Here is a 23,182-nt window from a genome sequence, read left to right on the forward strand (position 1 = left end):
GTCTTCCGTGCTGTAACTTTATTACCAAAAACAGTCCCAATGCTGGATGAGAAATTGGTTCAGAAGGCTTACTTTGCTTTTCTGTCCCTCCCATAAAGCAACACACACTTACAGAGTGGGCTCCCTGGGCCTAGAGCTGGGGCCCCACAGGAGCACAAAAGGCCCATCCAACTCTTAGGGGGCAGTGGTTGTGGGGACAGTGGCCCTAAGTGCCACTCACTCTGCAAGAGCAAGGGAAACGGCACAAGCAAAGGCTCTGTGGCAGGAGGGATTAATTAAGCAAGACCAGCCAGACCCACCCAGACCCTGGCCCCTAAACTCCTCTTTGCCACCAGCAAGGAAGGGGGAGGCACAAAAAGTAAACTTTCTCGGGATGCCTGGGTGGCTCAGTCAGTTAAGTGTCTGACTTCGGCTCAGGTCACGATCTCACGGTTCATGGGTTCGAGCCCCACGTCGGCACGTCAGGTCCTGCGCTGACAGCTCAGAGCCTGGAGCTGCTTCAGATGCTGTGTCTCCCTCTCTCTCTGCCCCTCCCCCACTCACACTCTATCTCTCTCCATCTCTCAAAAAATGAATAAACATTCAAAAAATTTAAAAAAAAAAACAACTTTGTTCATTGGATATAAACACCAAAGACACGTCAAACCTGGAACAGAGGTTTATCCTCAGTAGGACTGGGCTGGCTCCCCCTCTCCCCAGAAAAGCGTGCCCCGGAAACAGCTCCCAGTCCTGGGAAAGGAAAACCCTTTGGCCTGGTCTTTGGACCCTGAGGAGTCTGGAGCCTGACCGCAGGTACCCGCCGCCCTGAGCTCCGACCCGGTGGCTCGACCCACAGGGGCTCACTCTGTAACATCTGGGTGGTCAGACGAGATGTGGCCTTTGCCACTACACAAACAGCAGAGGGGACAAGGCAGGAATACGGACGGCTTCGGGGACAGGGAGTCTCCACTGGAACTACGGACAAGCCCACGTCGCACCACGGTGACACCCGACAGGAGGGGCTGAGGGCGGCATCCACCGGGTGGAGGGAACCGTCCAGGGCTCTCGGCTGCTCTGGGTGACCGACTGGTGTCCAGGCGGCCCACAGCCGATGTCTGGAAGGTCAGCAGGACCACACTCCCCGCAGAGTTGGGCAAACGGCACACACAACTCCTTCCGTGACTGTCAGCGGCTCTGAACTTTGTGATGGCACCTTGTCGGCGGCTGACGCGCCAAGACAGGAGGCATACGAGACCCCACGCGGATTTGACCAGGACAGACACAGGTGAAACACAGCCCAGCCCCCTCTGACGACAGCAACACACACTGGGGTCTTTTGGGGGGTTCGCCTCCCCAACCTGTCCCTGCTCTTTGGCTCTGACCAAACCCTGCTGAGGCCCCGGAAGCCACCTGCTCAGGCCCAGCTCCGGGTCCCCCCGCAATGGGTCAGCACCGTGAGGGTTCACATCGGCCGCACACTAGCAGCACGTGACCACACGGAAGGAAAGAGGCCAAGATGTCCCAGACATCCCAAGAAACTATGACACAGCTAATTTCTCCTCATTGGCAAGCACACACGTGAGCCGACACCCCTGCTCCCTCTCCTCTCCCACGCACCCATCAGCACACCCTGAATTTCCTAATTCAAGGACCAAAACTAACGAGTTACCCCTGTGACCCGGGCTGGCAGCACAGAGACAATCCCTCCTGCTCCTGGGGGAGGGGTGGGCTTGCTCACAGGCCTCCCCATCACCCCGGCACCGTCCACACGAGGGGCCATCCCATCCGCCCCCGGCAGCCCGTCCCCCCAGGCCGTCAGCTCCCCGCCAGCCCCAGGGAGGGGGGGTTGCCTGCTGTGGTTGTTTTCTGGGTTTTGTTGTTGTTGTTGTTGTTTTTTACAAAAACACCTTGCAAAATGGACGTCAGAAATCACCCCCGTTCCCACATCCCCACCAGCAACCGAGCGGCCCCTAGGCGCATCTGGGTCTACCTCCGACCATCTCAGCACGGAAAACCGGACGCTGGCCCCACACTCATCGCCGACACCCGAGGACCCCGCTGGAGCGAGCCTGGCACGTCAACACCGGCCGAGCCGCCCAGACTCCGACACGACGCTGTCGTCAACGCGAACACGGGGCCGGGACCGGCAGGGGCACGCACAGCGGGAGCAGCCCTGCGGGGCTCGGTGCGGGGAGGCAGGTGCTGGCCGCGGCCGGGGGCGGCGGCCCCGCGGAGCCCTCGCCCCGCAGCGATGCGGAGGGAGCAGCCGGCGGCGCTCACGCACGGTCACGGCGGACTGGAGTCGCCCGGACGAGCCCCCCCGCCGCAGCCACGCTCCCCGCGGCCAGAGCCCCCCGAGGACCGCGAGGCCGTTCATTTCCCGGGGCCGCCCGGCCGCGCTGACAGGCCGCGCTTCGCTTCCCGGGGATACGTTTCCTTCCGGCACCCCCCGCGTCGGCAGCTCCTCCCGGGCCTGTTTTGCCGAAAACCTGTCAGCTCGGAAACAGGAGCCTCCGGCCGCCCGGCCGCCGCATCCCTGCCCCCGGCGCCCGTGGCTGGAACATCTGTGCGGCGCCCAGGCTGCGGGCCAGGCCGCCGGCCGGGACCCAGCCGCCGGGCAGCATCGCCGCCTCGCGCGGGGCCTGCAGCCCCGGACAGAAAGGCACAAGCGATGTGCATTACTCACCGGGCTTTCTTCCCCCCCCCCCTGCTCGGCACAGGGTTCTTTATGCTCTACGGAGCGGTGGGCGTGAAGGGAGGCATCTTCCTAACCCTCCCTGCGCCGGCGCTGCCCTCCGCTCCCCTCGGGCCCACCACGGGCAGGGTGCGCTCAACGGCGAGGAGCAGGTATTTAAAGGCAGGCTGGCCGGCCCGTCCCCCGCCTCTCACATCCCTGCCTCCTCGTGTCTCCAGGCCGGGTGGTACCCGGCTCCCCTGGGAAGCTGGGGCCGGCAGCTGAGGCACCAACTAAAACACGGCCTGGATACCGAGGAGCTGACGTCACATGAAAACAAGCATCTCTGCATTAGGACGGTCCTGAAAGAGGACGCGGGGCAGCGGCCACAAGGAGGGCAGCTCGGCCTCAGAGCCTTTGGAGTGCAGTGTCCATGGGGACAGGGCCCAGGCGGCTGTGCCGCCCCCCCCCCCCCAGGTCAGGCCCCCGGGCAGGGTGCGGGAAAGCAGGGGCCGCTTGAGTGCAAGTGCCCCCCCCCCCCCCCCAACCGCCCCGCCGGGTCCAGAGACTCAGAACGCGTCCCGAGGCCTGGGTGCCGTGGCCCCAGAAGGGAAGGGGGACAGAAGCCACGGTCCCGGCCATCGTGGCTACAGGGGAGCCCACCCCCAATTCCCTCCAATTCCCAAAAACCCCAGGAAAAAGACACTCTCAGCCTAGGCCGGGGAGCTCGTCCAGCCTGCCTGGAGTCACCGGACTTGCAATGACCCTCCATGGCCGGGATTCACGCTGGGGGCTGGGGGCTCAAGGGGGGACCTCTCCCCTACCGAGCACCAAAACACACCCTGCCCGGGACCTGCACACGCCTGGTTCGAACACCCCCACCCACCACTTACAAGCAGGCGCCGGGGCTCCCACATCTGTGCTCGCTCCTGCACACGAACAGGCTCAGGGCCAAAGCTCTGGGTTCAAATTCCAGCCCCGTCAGTCGCTCACAGTGGGGCCCAAAGTCACTTGGGGGCTCCAATCACCCTGCCGCTGAGTGGCCACGGGAAGGCATTTCACACACCGCGAGCCGTGAAGGTAACACTGAGGCTCCCCACCCCCCCCCCCCCGAGGCCCAGGGCTCCACCACAGGGAACGAGGGCTGGGGGACACAGGCTCGGGGCCCCAAGCATCAAGTTAAGGATGGCTTGTAATTTCTCAAGAGCGTGGAATTTACACAAAACACGCATTTGAGAAATTTCAGCCCCTGCGGCTCATCTGTCTAAGGCAGCTGAGGCGCTGGGGCACAGACCGCTTGATTACTACCTGGCCTTTCCAGAAAGTGTGCAGACCCCTGGCTGAGACTACAAAGTTGTAAAGTAACCGAACCACCACGTCTACACAGGGCTCAGCGGGAAACCCCAACGTAGCCCAAGTCCACCGCAAGCAAAGCCTTGAGCTTTAGGGCACAGCCCCCGTCCTCCAGCCAAGCGCACATTCAATCCGGACCAGAACATCCAGTTTCGAAGATCTCAGAAAACCCAGGCTCAACTGGCCGGCTGCTAATTCTATCTATCGGAAGCCCGAGTCCCGTACTAGCTGGATGACTAGCTTTGAGTTTGTTGCAAGTAATTTGAGACAAAGGTGAATGAAACACCATTTTTACGAAAACAATAGACACACCTATAAATAGCAGGGAATGGGCATATTCCAGAAGGACTCCCAGAGAACCTGCCCTCCGGCACCTGGAAGATGCGTCCGAGGGCTTCAGCCCCCAAGTCCCTGCTCCACCGACGGGTCCAACCTAGAGCCCCTCACCCCCGGGCTCTTCCCTCCTCCCGGTGCCGCCGACAACCCTCCTGCAGGGCCCAAACGCACCCACAACCGCCCGCAGGGCCCTAATACACCTGACCAGCTGGGCGGGCTCGGGGTGGGGGCAAGCCGGCCTCACCGCAGACTCAGCTCGTTCCTGGAGCCCCCACGCAGCCCCGCGAGGTGGCCACTAGTACAGACCCCTTTACAGGGAAAGGAAGCCCAGGGAGGCACGCCCACCTGCCTGAAGCCACACAGCAGGCTCACCTCGGAGCTGAGGTTTGGACCAGCAGCGCTGTGACCACCCGCGTGTAACAACCACCACCTTCTCCGGTCTCCCGAACACACTTCTCACACCACAGACTCTACACCCGGCTTCCAGCCGGTGTGGCCGTTGTGGGTCACGCCCAGCCAAGTCCCCCTCCCTGAGTAACCCTGCCTCCAGGCAGCCGTCCAGCCTCAGGGAAGCTTCTAGCCAGACAGTGCCCTGGGCCATGGGCGGGGCAGGCAGGAGCCAGAAAGCAGGGCCAGGGGAGTGAGGCTGGGCCTGGCCCGGGGGTCCTGCCACGGCCCAGCAAGAGGTTCCGCCACCCCCTTCCCTTCCCGTCACCACAACTCTTCCCCACCAGCCCCCACCCAGCCCCTATTTTGGGGCCGCTGCTCCTCTGAGCCTCCGGACAGATGTGTCCAGGTGAGCCCAGCGTCCCCCCACACAGGTCAGCAACATTTGTCAGCCTGTGTCAGGACACCCGCCTTTAACATCTCAGTCTCAGGCTGTGGAAACCTTCCTTCCCGGGAGTGGAAGTGGAAATGGCCTGGGGCCGGGCCTGTTACCACCCGCCCCACAGCAGCTGGTAGGAGGAGGACTTCAAAAGCTCCCAAACGCCTGGGGCTCCCGACAGACAGGTGAGGAAGCCTGTCCCGGCCCACAGGGCAGCAGACAAAGGGCAGATAAAGGCAAGCTCACATCATCGTCCTGGCCAACCCCAGACCCACAGGGTCACGCTGGGAGGTGGGTCTGACCTCTCAGGGTCCTGACCCAGATACGACCTCCCTTCAACCACAGAGGCCTTGCCCCGGGGGCCAGGCTCAGGCCCAGAAGCCACTTCGGCTGCCCCTGCCCAAGAAGGGAGCGTGTCTACAGGGCCCAGTCCAGCTCTAAGTCAGGCGAGGCTCCTCCTCCTCCAGGAAGCCCCCTTGGGACATCACAGAGGCCCCGGCCGGGAGCCTCTCTCACTGTCAGGACGGGCCCCTCTCGTTGACCACATTGAAGTCCACCACCTGGGCCTCAGTCCTCTACGGACATGCTGAATAAGCACTTACTGAGCACATACAGTCCCATCGCTCCCGTTGTTTTACACACAGAGGCGGAGTCACAGACACTCGGGGGAGGAGCTGGAGGGAAGACGCAGCGCCCACCACCAGGAGCCAAGAGTCCGAAGGCGCCCTCTTGGAGCCCCCTGCTCAGACTTCAGGCCTCAGACCCAGGCAGGGCAACGCTGTTCTGCGCTGGTGGCCCTTGGCTGCAGTGGCCCTGGGGCTGGGGAGTCAGAGAGGGGCGGCCCCTCCCAGGAAGGGACCTTGGACCCCGCCCACCGTCCAGCCCACGCAGCCTCCGCTGTCTCGCCCTCGCCCCCTTCACCTGGTGACACCCCCGGTTAAGAGCACTGCTCTGCTGTTTGTCACAGTGACCATCTGCTTCCAGGGAGCCATGGCCCAGGCGTGTGTGATGCATTAGTAACGTCCCCCCCACTCCCAAGTGAGACAGTTGCTGCATCTTGCGGGTAAAAAAGCCCAGGTTCCCTGAGCCCCAGGTACAAACCAGAGCGAGGTGTGCTGCATCTCGGGCCCAAGAGCTGGGGCCCCTTGAGATGCATGCACGTTCCAGACGGATCAAAGACCTAAACGCAAAAAACAAAAGTCTGCCCTTTGGGGTAGCCAGAAAGGAAAATATTAACAGATTTGAACATGCAAAACTCACAACAATAACATTTCTGCGTGACCGGAGGTACAAAAAGGCACGAGACAGAGGAGCGGCTTGGGCGACGACGTCTGCCTTGCACACCAGTGGCGGGAAGAGCCGCCCGAGTGAGAACCGGCGGGCGTGGCTGTGAACGGAGCTGCGCACGGGGAGTGAGGCCCAGCCACTCGAGAGGCCACAGAGCCCCTCTGTGCAGCCGCCACCTTCCTCTCGGCCTCGGGTGGCCTGGAACGGCAGGTGGGCGTCCCACACTGTTTCTGGGCCTCAACAAACTGCTAGGGCCGCCCCAGGCCTGCCTCACTGCGGGTCCCCTCAGGGCCACGGGTGGCCTGCTCACCTCTCCCACAGAGCCCTGGCCCCCCAAACTGCCAGGATTCTTAATTCCTTATTGTGCCACAGGCCTCGTCCCAGAAAGCCCCAGAAACGTGCTGCCACTTGGTGGGAGGGACCCTCCTGGGTCTCTCGGCTCCTGCGGGGCCCTCGTTGCTGAGGGCAGGGAGCCTGGCCTCGCAGCCGAACCCCCAGAGCACATTCACCCCATCACTTGCACCCGACAGGCAACCTCAGGCTACTGAGGTCAGCTCACACGGGACCCGGGGCTGGACTGAAGTCAGGCCGCCTCTAAAGGGGGGACGCTCAGGGGACCCTGCTGACAGTTCACCCCGATGATGCCTCAGCAGGTACAAACTGTACGGTGTGGCCAAAACCAAGCTACCCGTTCGGGACTTTCGAAGCCTGGAGCCCGCGGGAGAATGTTCACAGCAGGGCTCTCCAGAAAGAGCAGCCGGGGAAACAGCCAAGTGCCCACCAGCACGCGAACGGATAAACACATTGCGGGAGATCCAGACAGAAGGTAATAAGGACACAGAGGTCTCCACACAACAACCCAAGGCGACCTCACAGACCCGCACAACGCTCCGCTCAACAGCCGCACCCACGTTCTCAGGCGTCCGCGGGACATCCTCCGGGACACCACAGGTGAGGCCGCGAGTCTCAATGGATTTCAAAAGATAAATGTCACACAAAGCGTCTTCTCCGACCACAGCAGGACGGAGTCGGAAGCAAATCACAGAAGGAAAACTGGAAAAGTCGCCCCTGTCCACCAATGAGACAGCGGATGGATCAAAAGAGAAATCACAAGGGAAATAAAACAAACTTAGAGACAGATGAAACCAGAGGCGCAGGGCGCGGGGGGCCCTGCCGCTGTGGAGCCAACACCGGAAACCAAGGACGGTCGCCCACCAGCCAGCTAAATTCTCGACTTACGGAACTGGAAGAAGAAGAAGATGGAACTGACCCGAAGCTAGCAGGAAGAAGGAAATAACAAGGATTAGAGCAGAGATCAACAAAACGGAAAATACAGAAACAATAGAAAAAAAAAAATCAATGAAAACAAGAGTTGGTTCTTTGAAAAGATCAACAGAATTGACAAACTTTTGGGGCTCCTGGGTGGCTCGGTCAGTTGAGCGTCCGACTTTGGCTCAGGTCACAATCTCGCAGTTCGTGGGTTCCAGCCCCGCGTCAGGCTCTGTGCTGACAGCTCAGAGCCTGGAGCCTGCTTTGGATTCTGTGTCTCCCTCTCTCTCTGCCTCTCCCCACTCATACTCTGTCTTCTGTCTCTCAAAAATAAATAAGAAACATTTAAAAAAAAAAGGATTTCTCAAGGGGCGCCTGGGTGGCTCAGTCGGTTAAGCGTCCAACTTTGGCTCAGGTCAAGATCTCACGGCTCATGAGTTCAAGCCCCGCATCAGACTCTGTGCTGACAGCTCAGAGCCTGGAGCCTGCTTCAGATTCTCTCTCTCGCTCTCGCTCTCGCTCTCGCTCTCGCTCTGCCCCTCCCCCACTCATTCTCTCTCTCTCTCTCTCTCTCTCTCTCTCCCTCTCTCGAGAATAAACATTGAAATAATTAAAAAATAAAATAAAATAAAACATGGCTTCTATAAATAAATAAATAAAATTTTAAAAAGGATTTCTCTTTAAAATAAACATTAAAAAAAAAAGAAATAGGAAATATAAACAGACCTACAATCAGTAAAGAGATTGAATCAATAATCAAAGATCTCCCGACAAAGAAGGCCCTGGCCCAGACAGCTTCACTGGTGAATTCTACAGAACATTTAAAGAACTAACATCCATCCTTCTCAAACTTCTCCAAAACGCTGAAGAGGAGGGAAATCTGTGAACTCATTCTAGGAGGCCGCCGTGACCCGACACCAAGCCAGGGAGAGACACTACAGGAAGAGAAAACTACAGCCCAGTATTCTTCTGATCACTGACGCGAAAGGAAACAGAACTCAGCACCACAGCGCGTGACCAAGTGGGATTTGCCCCAGAACGCAGCAATGGCTCCACAGGGGAACGACCGATCAGTGCGATACACAGGAAGAGAATGGAGGGAAAAGCCACACGACCACACGGTCGGCTCCACTGACAAAGAAAGGGCATTTCATGGAGAGAAAAATCCTTTCGTGGTCAAAATACTCAACAAACAAGGGAGAGAACAATATGGCAGATGGGGAGGCGGAGAGAAGGAGAACAGGGGAGCTGCTGGCTGAGACACGGCTGTCGATGGTGGGTGTGGGGACACTGGGGACTGGGAAGGTGTCAGGAACCATGTAAGGAAGTTCCTGGAGCACTCCGGACCCTTCACACACCCTGACTTCCAGCCGAGCACCAAATCTCTCCAGTCTTTGTCAGATTCACGGAAAGTTCTAGTCACTGGAGGCGGTGGCTTAGGATGGGAGCTCCTGAAAAGCCCGGCGTTGCCCGGTTTTAGGCAGATTCACGTTGTAGACATGCACACTGTAGATGTTTCCAATCTAAAGAGGCAGTTTTTATTTGGGCCTAGAGATGCCAGAAGCCCTCAGGTGAAGCTGCTGAATTTCTGCATGTTAGAGTTCCCAGCTCTATGGAACGTAGTTCCATATCCTCTTGACAAAAGTGACTTCTTTTATTTACTTATCTTTTTAAGTTTAGTTATTTTTGAGAGAGACAGAGACAGCATGAGCTGGGTAGGGGCAGAGAGAGAGAGAGAGAGAGAGAGAGAAAGAGAGAGAGAGAGGGAGAGAGAGAGAGGGAGAGAGAGAGAGGGAGAGAGAGAGAGAGAGAGAGAGAGAGAGAGAGAGAATCACAAGCAGGATCCATGCCGCCAGCACAGAGCCCACACGGGGCACGAACTCACGAACCCGTGACATCATGACCTGAGCCCTGAGCTGAAACCAAGACGCTTAACCGCTTAACCGACTGAGCCACCCAGGCCCCCAAGTGACTTCGCTTTTAAAACAACAACAAACCCCTCGGCAAACGAGGAACGGAAGGCACCACGCGTGTCTTCTCCCCCTAGCGCCAAGCAGTGAACTCAATTCTGATGCTCTCTACCTGGTCAGCCCCAGGTCCCACAGGTGAAGGGTTCGGCCTACGAGACGGCCGCCTCCCCACTTCAGAGGCCAGTCACCAATCCAGGCTGTCAACTGCGTGCTGTTGACCGAATGGCGACAGATGACGCAGGCCCTCAACCCCTCCCAGGTGGGATTAATTTGCTGGAGTGACTGGATTAACTCGGCAACAGCCGGACGGAAGAGATCCACGGGGCAAGGTGTGGGGGAAGGGCGTGGGGCTTCCACACTCTCTAGACAAGCCCCTGTCCCCACATCTCCATGTGTCGCCGCCAGACACCGCCCCCACCCACCCTCCTCACGGGGTTTTAAGGAGGCAGGATTGATTCAACCTCCAGCCCTTCTCTCCTCCCGAGAGGTCAGGGGGTAAGACTGTAAACCACTCTAGTCACTAGGCCTTTCTGGTCACCGCCCCATATCCTGAGGCTATCTAGAGGCCCCACCCTAAACCCCCTCATTAGCATAAATTCTAATGTGTTCGAAAGGTACTCTTAAAGAATGACACTCCCATGACAAAGAATGACAAAGACACTCGCCTTGCTCAGGAGATTCCGAGGGACTTAGGAGCTCGGCCAGAAATTGGGGACAAAGACCATATACAAGTCTCATTATGGCAACAAAGGGACGTGGTAAAAGCCATATATGAACATCCCCCGCAAGCATCTCCCCGAGTGCTCAAAGACTGAAAGCATTTCCTCCAAGATCAGGAACAAGACAAGGATGCCTGCTCCCCTCTTCCACACACTAGAAGTTCTAACAGGAGCAGTCAGGCAAGAAAAAAGAATGAATAAAAGCACATCCATTGGAAAGGGAAGAGGAAAATGATCTCTTCACAGATGACACAGAAAACACTAATGATTCCACAAAAAAGTTGTCGGCACTAGGACACAAATTCAGCAAAATAGCAGGATGCAAAGCCGACACCAGAATCGGCTGCATTTTTATACACAAGCAACGAGCAACCCAAAAAAAGAAATTCAGAAAACAGTTCCATCTCACAATAGCATTAAGAATAAAGTACTTACTAAACCCACGAAGGAGGTCAAAGACTTGCACGCTGAAAACTACAACATCATGCTCAAAGTAAAGACAATAAAAGTAACCATCCCGCGTGTCCGGGCTGGAAGGCTTCATGTTGTCGTCGCGTTAATACCACCCAAACCGACCAAAGATTCCATGCAACCCCTAGCAAGATCCCAATGACACGTTCTTGCAGAAACAGAAATACTCATCCTAAAAATCATCTCCAGGGACCCAGAACGGCCAAACCGTCTTGCAAAGGAACAAAGCCGGAGCCCTCACACTCCCCGATTTCAAAACTTACTACAGTAACCAAAACAGCGTGATGTTGGCATAAAAACAGGCTTTCGAAGTCCAAGAGAACAGACAGTCCAGAAGCCAACCCTCCCACGCCGGTCAGGTGACTCTCGAGAAGGGCCATTCAATGGGGAGAGGTTGGTCTTTTCAACAAACAGGCACTGGGAACACTGGACGTCCTCATGCCAAAGAATGAAGCTGGACCCCTACACCTCACGCCATATACGAAAATTAACCCCAAATGCATCAGAGACCTCAATGTAACGCCTGAAATTATAAAACTCTTAGAAGAAAACGTAGGATAAAACTTGACCACATTGTAGTCGACAGTTTCTTGGATGGGATACCAAAAGCAGAGGCAAAAACAACAAAAACGGACAGACTGGACTTCATGAAAGGTTAACAGTTTTGTGCATCAAGAGACACGATCCAGAGCGGAAAGACGACCCACAGAGTGGGAGAAAGTATGTGCAAACCATACAGCTGATGAAGGATTAAACCCCAGAACGTAAAAGGACTCCCCAAACCCAGCAGCAAAAACATTAACAACCGCACTCAAAAACGGACCAAGGACACAAACGGACATTCTCCAAAGAACACACCGCGTGGCCAAGAAGCCCAGGAAAAGATGCTCGGCGTCACTCACCCTCAGGGAAATGCGGGTCGGCACTACGAGAGGCCCCCTGACACCCATGGGGATGCTTCAAAAAACGGAGGGGCACCTGGGCTTCTCAGTCGGTTGAGCATCTGACTCTTGTTTCGGCTCAGGTTAGGATCCCAGGGTCGTGGGATGGAGCCCCGGGCTCTGTGCTGAGTGTGGAGTCTGCTTAAGATTCTCTCTCTCTCTTCCTCTGCCCCTCTCCCCCACTCGCTCACTCACTAAAATTAAAAAAAAAAAAAAAAAGGAATTGGAAACTGGTAAGTGCTGGTGAGGATGTGGGGAAATTGGGACCCTGTGCACAGCTGGTGGGGACATACACCGGTGTGGCTGCTGTGGAAACCAGTGTGGCAACAGAGACACCGTATGCCCCAGCAGCTCCACTTCTGAGTATATACCACCCCCCCCCCCCCCGCCAAAATTGAAAGCAAGATCTAAGAGATACTTGTACATCTGTGTTCACAAGAGCTGAAGCAAGGAAGCGACCCAGTGTCCACCTGTGGCTGATAAACCAAACGTGGTCCATAGATACGATGGAATATCATTCAGCCTTGGAAACACAAGGAAACCCTGTGATGCTACAGGTCATACGCTATGTGGATGAACCTTGAGGACGTTCTGCTCTGTAAAATAAACCAGTCACAAAAAGACAAATCCTGTTTGACTCCACTTACGTGAGGTACTTCGACCGGTCAAAGTCATAGAACGGAGAGTGGCAGGGGCTGGGGGAGGTGCCGGTGGGAACAGAGCTTCAATTTGTTTTTTTTTTTTAATGTGTGTGTATTTATTTTGAAAGAGGGAGAGAGCAAGCACGAGCAGAGGAGGGGCAGAGAGAGAAGGAGAGAGAGAGAGAATCCCAAGCAGGTTCCCTGCTGTCAGTGCACAGCCAGACGTGGGGCTCGAACTCACGAACCGTGAAATCACTACCTGAGCTGAGATCCAGAGTCCAGAGCCCGGGAGATGGATGGTGCTGACTGTTGCGTAACAGGGTGAATGTGATTAACATCAACGAACCAGCCACTTAGAAATGGTCAAGGGGCACCTGGGGGGCATCCAACTCCTGATTTCGGTTCAGGTCATGATCTCATGGTTCATGGGATCGAGCCCCACGTCAGCGTGGAGTCTGCTTGGGATTCTCTTTCTCCCTTTGTCCCTCCCCTGCTCACACCCATGCACTCTCTCTCAAAATAAATAAACTTAAAAAAATGGTCAAGACGGCAAGTCTTACGCTGTATGTAATTTACCACAGTGAAAAACCGGGAAAAGAAGCAACGTGGTTTTGACACGCACCATGACAGGGATGAAGGTGCAAAATGTCATGCTAAGGGACAGAGGTCAGTGACAAAGTGCACCTCCCATGACTCCATTTCCAGGAAATGTCCAAAGCAGGTAAATCCAGAGCCGGAGCGACAAGCCGTGGCCGTGGGGGGCTGGGTGGAGCAGGGAATGGGGAGCGGCCGCCGACGGGCGGGAGGGAGAGGTGGCACAACACTGGATGTCCTAACTGCCACAGAGTCACTCGCTCCACAGTGGCCAAAACGGTGCATTTTATCTTATGTGTACTTTACACGATCTTGTGAAACTCTATAAAAACGACTAAGTTCCGATTAACAACCCGAATAGAATGTGCTGGACGGTGTTTTGCTGAAAGTGGACACAGGCCAGATGGTGCAGGGTGGCCCTTCCAGCTGGACGTGCCCAGGTGCCAAGGCGGGACTGCACTTCTGCCGTCCGTCCGTCCATCAGTCCGTCCAGCCCTCCTCACGTGGTCCCAACACAGCTCCGGGGCGCCACTCACCTGGCACCTGTCTGACCCTTCTCGCTCCCCAGGCATCGGGCGTGCTGACCAATAACACCGGATGTGAGTGCCCACACAGGCACCAAAATCTCACCGCACACCGTGGCCATCGGTGACCAGAACGGATTTTTTTTTGGCATTAAAATCAAGCCAAAAGAGCAAAATATTGGGGAGAAGACCAACACTCAAAGAGCCCAGAGCCCAGGAGACCCGCGTGAGGAAGGCGTTCTGCTCACACACCCCTGGCCAGCAGGTGAGGCAGCCCTTGTCCTGTGTGCCCGGTGCAGGGATGAGGGTGTGTGCGGCCGGGAACCGCGCGCAGGGGGAGACAGCACCTGTCAGCCAGCCTCAGCCCCTCCCTGGGACCGGCTGCCTCCAGGTGCCGGCGGTACGATCAGCAAGGCTGAGTGGTCATCAAAGCTCCAGAGCCACCCCTCGAAGCATCTCAAGGACAGTGCTTTCTAGAAGCTCCCTACATTCTCTGCATTCCTGCACAGTGACACAGCCACTGCCCGGCACTCCCACGTCTACCGCGCTGGGGGCAGAAACCCCGCACCCTCCTGCCCTCCAGAGGCTGAGCCCACACAAGGCCAGGTCAACTCCCATCGAGTTGGGTGCCCGTCGACGGCTGGGTGCCCCTCTGCGGGGAGGCTCGCGTGGGAGGGCCCGCCCCCGCTGGCAGGTCGGCCCTCTGGCCTCCATGGCTCACGGGCCAGCCCCTCTCCCACCCCCTCCTCAGTGCGTTTCCTGGCCTCCAACTCTCGAGCTGCAGGCTCACCCACCCCACCCTGCCCCCTGCTCCCCCTCTGAGCGTTTGGGTGTTTATCTGGCCGCCGCCTGCCTCCCAGCTGGGAGGTCCTGGGGCTCCCGCTGCCCGCACCCAGCCTGTGCAGCGCCGGGCACGGAGGCACAGGCACGACCGAATGAAGGAACGAGCCCCTAGAGCTTCTCCCGCTCTCCCCGAAACCGGCCCCCACACCCAGCACCCGCCCACCCACCAGGGCAGCGTGTCCAGCCAGCCCCGCGGCAGTTCTGGCCCCGTCAGACCGCCCTGCTCCACTCCTGCCAGGATTCCACAGCCGTGCTGGCCGCTCCTTCAGGGTCCCCAGTTCTCTCTGGAAGCCCCAAGGCCACTCCCCAATCACCAGCCACTCTCTCCTCGGCACGAAGGGTCCCCGAGTCCATCCTCAGCCCCAGTGCTTTAAGCCCAGTGCTCACGCACACAACCCACTCGCTACCTCCACCGGGTCCGGGGGGCCACAGGAACTCAGCACAGACCAAGGGACCCGACAAGAGGCTGAGAGAGCCCGCCCCTGGGTCCCCTGTTGGGAAGGGGCCGAGGGGAGCCCAACGCGCAGGCACCCAGGCTGGCCCGGAGGTCGGTGCTCGCCACAACACAGAGGGCAGGGCACCGGGCCGGGGGAGGGTCCGGGTGGCTGGTGAGTGATTTACGCCCACATGAGTGCCCTGTCTTCAAGGACAGGGCAGGACAGAAGTACTCTGCCTGCTTGGGGTCCGATGGCCCCTGGGACGAGGTCAGAAGCTCTCCTCCGGCCCCACTGCTCCTGGGACTCCGTCCCCTACCAACAGCCCCAGGAGGAGAAGTCCTGGGGAGGGGGCAAACGACCAGGTGCGGGCGTGGCAGCAGCTGGGGCAGATGCCCCAGCCCGGCCCCTCCGTCCTCAGGGAGATCAGGGCTTTCCTGGACTTTTCCATGCGGCACTGTTGGACAGGCCAGCGCCGGGAGGGCAGCACTCGCTAGCCACGCACAAGGGCCACGGCAACCACGTGAGGCTGCATCAGCCACGCGCTCTGCCCCGCGTCGCTGCAGGAGGATAAGTGTTCCTAAGCCACGGGCCACACAAGGCACCCAACTCCACATTCCCGACACGACGGGCCACGAGTTCGAGCCAGAACACGCAACACGAGTCACAGGAAAAGGTACTCACTGTGTTCTCCCGGACAAGGCATGCCTGGCTGCTCGGGGATGCTGGGGAACACTGGACAGAGGGAGAGAGAGCAGTCTGTCACTCGGGGCACCTTGCGGGAGGTCCTGCTCCGAGTCGGGCTTCGCACACAAAGGCCACGTGGCTGACAAGCCCCCTCTGGGGAGATGCTCACGGGGGCACAACCGTGGAAGCCCAACCACACCGACGTCAAACCCCCTTTTACGGGACTTCGAAGTCCACTGAAGACTTTGGGGCGAAAAGCCGTCGGGGGACTCAGGCAGAGCCGCCCAAGGAAGCCGGCCGGTGCGCAGCAGTAAGCCAGCACGGACAGGGGAGGACACACACCTCCTTCACAGAGGGACTTTGGAAAGCACGTTAGATTCCACCTCGTACTCAAGTGGAATCAAAATGAAGTATCTTAAAATATACCCTGGGCTTCCATAATAGATTATTAAAACAGAAGCTTACAAAGTATTAAACCCTAGCTGAAACAACCCTTCCCTTAATCTAGAAAATAGAAGTGGCTTTTTAAAGCACCTTAGCCGGCAGCGTCCAGGCAGCAATTTAAGCGTGTTTACCGCCAGGAAGTGGGCGGGGCGAGACCTCCAGTTTCTAAACCACATTTGCATAAAGAGCCTCAGAATCGATCCTGTACCCACCCACTACCCCAGTAGCAGGGCCAATGACGGTCCCACAGAAACCGCTGGTCCTGAGCTCTGGTCGCTGCCCGCTCGCCCCGCGTAGAAGGGAACGCAGACGTGGCTGGTGGGCCGCAGCTGCCAGAACCACGCTCAGACACCCTACAGAACCCCGGAAGTGCTTGGGGGGCAGCCTGACACCCCCAATTTACAGAGGCTATACTGTAATGATAACAGCTCACATTTACATGACTCAACGTGTAACCCAGCTCTGAGCTTACTGGGCTGAGGAACGCTGTGAGCCAGGAGAGAGTCACAGGGAAGTTCTTGTCCCCAGACAGTGGTGCTGTGCACCGTCCGGGCTCCCCCCACCGCCCTCCTCGCCGGGGACGGGAACAGACGGAGGCCAGTGAGCGAGCCCAGGCCTCTGATGTGCCCAGAGATGCTGGCCTCCAGGGAATGGGGACGATGAGGACCAGCAACCAGAACCCAGGCTCCTGTGTCCAGTGAGAAGGAGCTTTTCTATCAGCCACAGCAGTTTTTATTTGGGTTAATAAAACATAAGAGAAAAAACAAACCCAAGCTGCACTGTATCCGACATCCTTAAATTCTCTCTGGAATCCCGACGTTTTAAACCACGATCCTCCACATGGCCTCTAGTCCCCCAGGCTGTCTGGGGGACGCTGGGTTCCCCTCTCCCCAGACCACAGTGGGACCACCCCACCCCTCCAGCTGCCACTAACCGTGAATGGTGAGCCCTTCATCCCTGTGCTGACAGGCCAGGCGGAAGGCCTCCTCCAGCTCCATCTGGGAGGACACAGTGCAGGGGTCACCTAGGCGGGGCAAGAGACATCACTGAGGTCACCGCAGGCCTACGGCAAAGGGGTCCAACTCGAGTCTGGAAAGGCCACGTCTCTCTGCTCGGGACCAGCCGCTCACAGCAGAGCTGGGAAGTCCAAGAACCAGCCAGACCAGGAATCAGCTCCGACCAGGGCCCCACATCAGAGCCGGTGGATCCCCCAAAGGGAAGTGAGTTCACCCTGAGCCCCAAGAAGGCCACCTGGAGAGCAAAACCGTGCTAACTCTCGGTTGGGCAAGATAAAGGACATTCTTCTTGGCTCAGTCCTGGACGAAAGCAGAGACTCCCTACCCCCATCCTGGATAGGAACACAGAGATGCATAGAACCCATACCCCGGGAGCTGCCCCCCACCCCCCAGCTTTCTCAGATGTGTGCACAGCGGGGCCCTAGCTACTCACCCTCCTGCTTTCCCTGAGAAAAGGAAAATCAGAAGAGAGCTCACCTTTCCAAATCACCTACTGGAAAACCCAGAACACGAGAGAGGAAGAACAGGGAGGAGGGCAAGGGCTGGCCCAGGCGGGGCAGCGAGACCCCTGCAGCCCTCTCCCCGCTGCCCTGGGGGCTCTCCTCCCTTCCCAGCCCCCAAACCAAGCTTCCCTGAAGGCAGCCTCTTCCCGGAAATGACTTCCAGCATCCCCCCAGGGAAGCTGGCTGTTAACCAGCTTAATTCCATAGTTTTAAACCTCCCTGAGGCAGGGCTGACCTAACTTCCCACAAGCACACGTGTGGAGATTTACGGTATGTCGTTGCCAGACCACAGACCAAGGGCTACCTTCGTTGTCGACCCACTTGAGGGTGAGCGGGTGCCCCTGGTGGAGACTGCACATCTCTCTCACTTCCTCACAGAGCTCCTCGAAGGTCATCGCCGCGTCTAGGCTGGTGATCAGGATGTCCCTGGGGCAGAGGATGCACACGTTTCACCAAGGAGCACATTTAAATCAAATACTATTGATTTATTAATAACTGAGTTGATTAAATGAAAAATTTCCCAAACAAAATATTACAGGACCCCCAACAGAACCACTGACCAGTTTTATTCTTTAATTACTACCATGAATACCTTTGCACAGAAAGATCTATTCTGCACCGGGACCTGCCTAACTGGGGGAAAGAACGAGGCAGGGGCATCGGGAAGAGCCAGGCAAGCACTTGCTCAGGGACCAGGTTATTTGCCCATCAAAGGAGGGGGTGGGGGGTGTGCCCAGTGTGTTCAGCTCAAGCCCACGGGCTTCATCAGACCTTCCCCCAAAGCTGACGGCAGGGACAGCAGCCCAGGCTTGAGCTGGAGAAAGGGAAGACCCACACGGCTGTTCCTGTGACCTCAGGAAAGCGGGCGCTGAGAGGCCACCCAGCATAGCGTCCGACTCGGGTCCACATCACCTGGGAATCTCCTCATGACACAGGTGCTGCCGGACCCTGCTGAGACCCCAGTCACAGCACATCTTCCAAGGCCAAGCTGGGGGCCCCCTATTTTTAAGAATGGCGTCTTCGATGTGTCGGACCTCTGCCCCAAACAATCTGCCAGCAAGGTGGCAGCACAGTCCCATCGGGGACAGAGCTCCACTTGGACCCCTGCCGTTTGGATAAGTGAGCGCTGACCTTGGTGGGTGCTTTCCGGAATGCATCCTCGCTGCATTCTGAGGACTATGCCTCCCAAGTGCCCTGGGAGACACACGGGGCAGGCGCGGGTGGGGTGAGGAGCTGGGCTAGGCAGGAACTGTCTGCACAGCCGGGAGCACCACAGAGGGAGAAGGGAAGAGTGTGGGAGGGGGAGGAAGAGGGGAAGAGGGTGGGGAAGGCCGGGGAGGGGAGAGGTGGGGAGGAGGGGAGGGGAGGAAGGGAGGGGAGGGGAGGGAAAGGAAGAGGGGAGGGGAGGGGAGGAAGGGAGGGGAGGGGAGGAAGGGAGGGGAGGGGAGGAGGGGAGGGGAGAGGAGGGAGCTGAGGTAGGGAATGGGAGGAACGAGTGGGCCACATCAGCCCAGAGAAAGCAGACTCAACAGGTCACATTACTGGCGGTAACCAAAGCGCTCTCCAGGGGCCAAAGTCAGGGGCAGGGTGAGGGCAGTGGTGGCTCAGTCCAGAACCCCCAAGAGCTCCAGTCAACTTTGCCCAGGACCCTCCTCGAGGGCCTCCATCCCTGCCCTCAGTGCCCCACCCTGGAGGCAGGCTGGGGGGAGAGGGGGGCCAGGCCCCACCCACCCACCCACCCAGGCTGCTGGGGTATGGACTTCCTTTCGCTGAGGATCCACTCTGAGTTTTCACAAAGTGGCTGTTGATAGATCCCACAATTCCTGGCTGGGAAGAGGGCGTCTGTGTTGTGACAGGCCTTCCACGGTTTACCAAAACCAGCAAGCCAGGATGTTACAGCCTCAGAACTAGTTTTAATGGACAGACCACCCTTCCAGGCCAGAAACAGGATTCCTGGACCTCTTCAGGTGGACTGGCCATCCTTCCCCAGAAATCATTCCTCCCTGGAGCCCTGTCACCAACTGTCCCACACATACCCTGCTCCCAGGCAACCCAGCTGAGGATGGCAGAAAGGACAGGAGAGGTCTGACCCCACACCCCAAACAAGGTGCCCTCACGAGCTCAAGAGCCGCAAGCCCCTCCTCAGCTGGGACTTTGCACCCTAACTCTAACCCTAACCTTTGAGATGCGCCCGTGGCAAGCCACTATGGCCAAGACGGCCAAATTCACGCGCCAGGCTAGCGATGCGCTCCCCTCCCAGCGCCGGTACCGGTGACCCTCGGACAGCCGGGTCCGATTTCAGGGCCCCTGGAGACCAACACGGATGTAAGGAAGCTCTCCCGCCAGCCTCGTCTACAGCGCTCCCGGGGCAGAGGCAGGATCTGGCCTCTGGGCACCGTCCCGGCCCCCCCCGGCAGCCCTGCCCCGCGGCTGCTGGGTGTGGGGCGCTACCCGAGCCGTACCGGGCGCTCCCGGCCTCTGACCTCTGTGAAGAGCCCGTTCGCCCCGTTTTACAGCGAGCAGGTGGAGCCCAGGGCGACGCGCGCGGACGCAGAGCTGATCGGTGTCCGAAAGATCCGGTCCCAACAGAACCGCTCCCGGAGACTTACGGGAACCCCCCCCACCACGCCCCAATTCGCGCAACCACGGGCTGCTCACTGCCCCTAACCTGCGTCCTGCACCCAGGACCTGGGTCATTAAACTTTTCTTAGAACTCCGGCCGGCTAAATTGGGGAAAGTTTAGGAAACCCTGATTCTTACAACTCAACCAGGAGTTTTCACAACTTGACGAAAACTTTAGTCTTTACAGGTTTGTGGCCTTGATGTCCAACCAGCTGTGGCGGGAATATGTCAGTGCGGGGCCGGGGGCCGCCTCCCGCGCCGCAAAGTCCTCGGGGCGAGTGCGAGCGGAGGAGGGACGCGAGCGGCCGCCGGAGCCCGCAGCGCCCCATCCTCGGCGCCAGAGGACCCCGCGACCTTTCCCGCGAGCGACGTCCAAGGGCGCCTGGAGCGCCCGTCCCGTCCACGGCCGCCTCTCGGCGAGGGCGCGTCAGGACCTCCCCGGCACCCCTGCGCCCCGAGGGCCCTCGCCGTCCCCTCCCTCCCGCGCCGCAGCGACACGGCCCCCGACGGCGGGCGCGGTGCGGGCCGGTCCCCGCGCCTGGCTCTGCCCCCCTGTCCCCGCGCCTGGCTCTGCCCCCCGGTCCGGGCCGGTCCCCGCGCCTGGCTCTGCCCCCCGGTCCGGGCCGGTCCCCGCCGTCGGGCGTCGCGCGCTCACCCGCTGGAGTGCGCCTTCAGGCGGACTCGGCAGCCGCTCCCGTCCATCTTGGGGCCGGTCCTGCTGGGCATGGCGCGCTCCCCGGCCGCCGTCAGCGCCGCGCCCCGGGCGCTCGGGCCATGGCGCGGGGACCCAGCGGCCGGCCGGGGCGCCAGGTGGGGCCCGCGGTGGAACGCGGAAGGGCGCGCGCGCGCGCGCGGCGCCGGGATCCCGGGGCGCGGGTCCGGCCAACTCCGCGGAACTTGGGGGGCGGGCTGGGCGGGACGGGGGCACGGCCGGCGGGGGCGCGCGAGGTGTGCGCACGGAGTCCCGGCGTCAGGCCCGGGGCGGGGGGAGGAGGGGGGGTCGGAACATGGCCGACCCGAGGCCCGGCGGGCGGCCAATCGGCGGGACGGGCGGTCCCGGGGCGGGGGCGGTGGCACCTGCGGCCAATGAGGGCGAGGCGGGGCCGCCACCTGGGCCAATCCCCGGGGGTCCCGGCGGCCGCGACCCAATGGCTCCGCGCGGGGCGGACTACCTGTCGGGCGGGGCGCGGCCCACCTGCGGCCAATGGAGGCGCGCGCGGCCCGGCTCTGCCCGGCAACCGGAGGCGGCGCCCCGCGGGCCCCGAGCGCCGGCCCCTCCGCGAAGTGGGCTCCAGGGGCCGCGCTGCCCAGGCGGGGCCCCTGCGCTGCAGCGCCCCGGGGACCTGTTGGAAACGCAAGCTGTCTTGGGTGCCCCCGCCCAGACTCGCAGAATCGAAACTCCTGCTGTCTGTGCGGACAAGCCCCGGGTAATTCGGAGGCGAGCGCGAGTCCGAGAGCCGCTGGGCCAGGGGACGGTGGGAAGGAGCCGCCGGTGACTTGAGGGGCGGGAGCAGAGGCCCCGGCCAGCGTCACGGGGAGCGTCCGGCTCGGCTGGCTCTCCCGGCCCCGGCTGCCCTCCTCCCCTTGCGGGTCCGTGACCCTATTGCCAGGAGTCTCGTCTACACTAGCTGGCGATTCCCTCGGTTCCAGCTCACGCCTCCGCCCAGGACAGGGACACTGCATTTGGCCACGTCGCCCATGACCTTCATGTCTGAATCCACAACCTCTCTGGGTCTTAATAACCCCGTGGCGTTTGGTCTGGAGAGCCTGCGCTGGGCGCGGCCCACACCCCTCAGGGGCGGCCTCCCGGGCCCCATCCCTTACCGGTCGCATCCACAGGGCCTAAATCTGCTGTTTGTAGAAACTCACCCGGGCACCGGGTGGGCACCCCAGACTCAGGTCTGCTGTCCCCTCACCCCTGCCAAACCCCCTCCTCTCTGAGCCAGCCCCCTGTTGCCTTCCTCCCCCCACCCCCCCCACCCCCGCTGGCAACCCCTGACCCCCAAGCCTTCACTCCCCACTCGGACAATTGTAAGGGCTTCTCTTGCTCGGGCTCATTCCTCAGACACGCGCTGACACGTCCTTGGTACCCTGCTCGCAAGTGAGCCTGGAGAACAAGGTGAACAGTCTTTATGGTCACAGACCCCATATTCTGCCTAGACGTGGGCTCAGAGAAACCTGTTGGAGGCTCACCTCTCACGTACCTAAGATGCTGTGAACTCTCCCTTCTGGAAAAACAAAAGGTTGGGGCACCTGCCCCTGCCCATTTCCCTTTACAGCATAACTTCCAGGAGGCCCGCAGCCCTCAGCTCCACTTTCTCTCTTGTCACTTTCTCTTCAGCATCCGGTCCCCCCCCCCACCCCCCCAGTGTCCTTACCACCTCCTGTGTTTTAAATACATGGTCTGGCCCCTCTGAGAAGCTCTTGCCCTAGGATGCTGCCCTCTGCCTTCTCCCCTGCTGCTTCCTCCTGGTCTCTTAAAGGCTCCCCCGCCCCGCTTCTCATTTCCAGCAAACCTCCCTCGGCCACGCTCTTCCTCGTCCAGTCAGTGCCGGCCCCATCTCTCCAGGTGCTCAGCTCAAAAACCTCCTTTCCCTCTTATAGCCGCACCCCTCCATCTGCAAACCCTGGAGGCCTGATCTTCAATGTGGTTGCAGATTCCTACCACAGCCCATCACCTCCACTGCTACCACCCAGTCCAAGCCACATCCTCTGTGCGGGAATTTTTGCAGCAGCCTCCAGTTTCCTTAAAACATAAGTCAGTCCGTGTCCACCTAGCTGGTGTTCAAAACCCCCAGGGATTCCCACTGCTCTCAGGAAAAGACCATAGGCCCTCCAGGCCCTCCAGGATCTGGGACCCCATTCTTTTCTGTCTTCGTCTCCCACCAACTTCATCCCCTCCAATACCTGGTCACTTTACTGCCTCTTGCCTCAGGGCCTTTGCACCTGCTGTTCCGTCTCCCAGAAGCACCTTCGCCCAGACCCACACTTCCTTTGAGTCTCCACCTAATATCCCTGATGCCTGTATTACTCCCCCCGCCCCAACCCG

General features: G+C 59.4%; 1 protein-coding gene across 2 annotated transcripts in view; it reads right to left on the reverse strand.

Annotated features, from left to right (window-relative positions):
* PRKCZ (protein kinase C zeta) overlaps positions 1–21,069 on the reverse strand; it is a 99,400-nt gene extending 78,331 nt beyond the window's left edge. The window contains exons 1-4 of one of the 2 annotated variants that reach the window (XM_081796504.1): positions 20,789–21,069; positions 17,816–17,937; positions 16,927–17,016; positions 15,546–15,596 (exon numbers count right to left, since the gene is read on the reverse strand). In XM_081796504.1, coding sequence (XP_081652630.1) covers positions 15,546–15,596; positions 16,927–17,016; positions 17,816–17,937; positions 20,789–20,859 — 334 coding nt within the window. In that variant the 5' untranslated portion in view covers positions 20,860–21,069. Of the gene's footprint in view, positions 1–1,969; positions 2,102–15,545; positions 15,597–16,926; positions 17,017–17,815; positions 17,938–20,788 lie in introns of those variants that run through there. The other variant, XM_081796505.1, reaches the window with a different exon arrangement.
* Positions 21,070–23,182: the final 2,113 nt, after the last annotated feature.

Source organism: Panthera onca, chromosome C1 (assembly GCF_046562875.1).
Source record: "Panthera onca isolate mPanOnc1 chromosome C1, mPanOnc1 haplotype 2, whole genome shotgun sequence".
NCBI lineage: Eukaryota > Metazoa > Chordata > Mammalia > Carnivora > Felidae > Panthera > Panthera onca.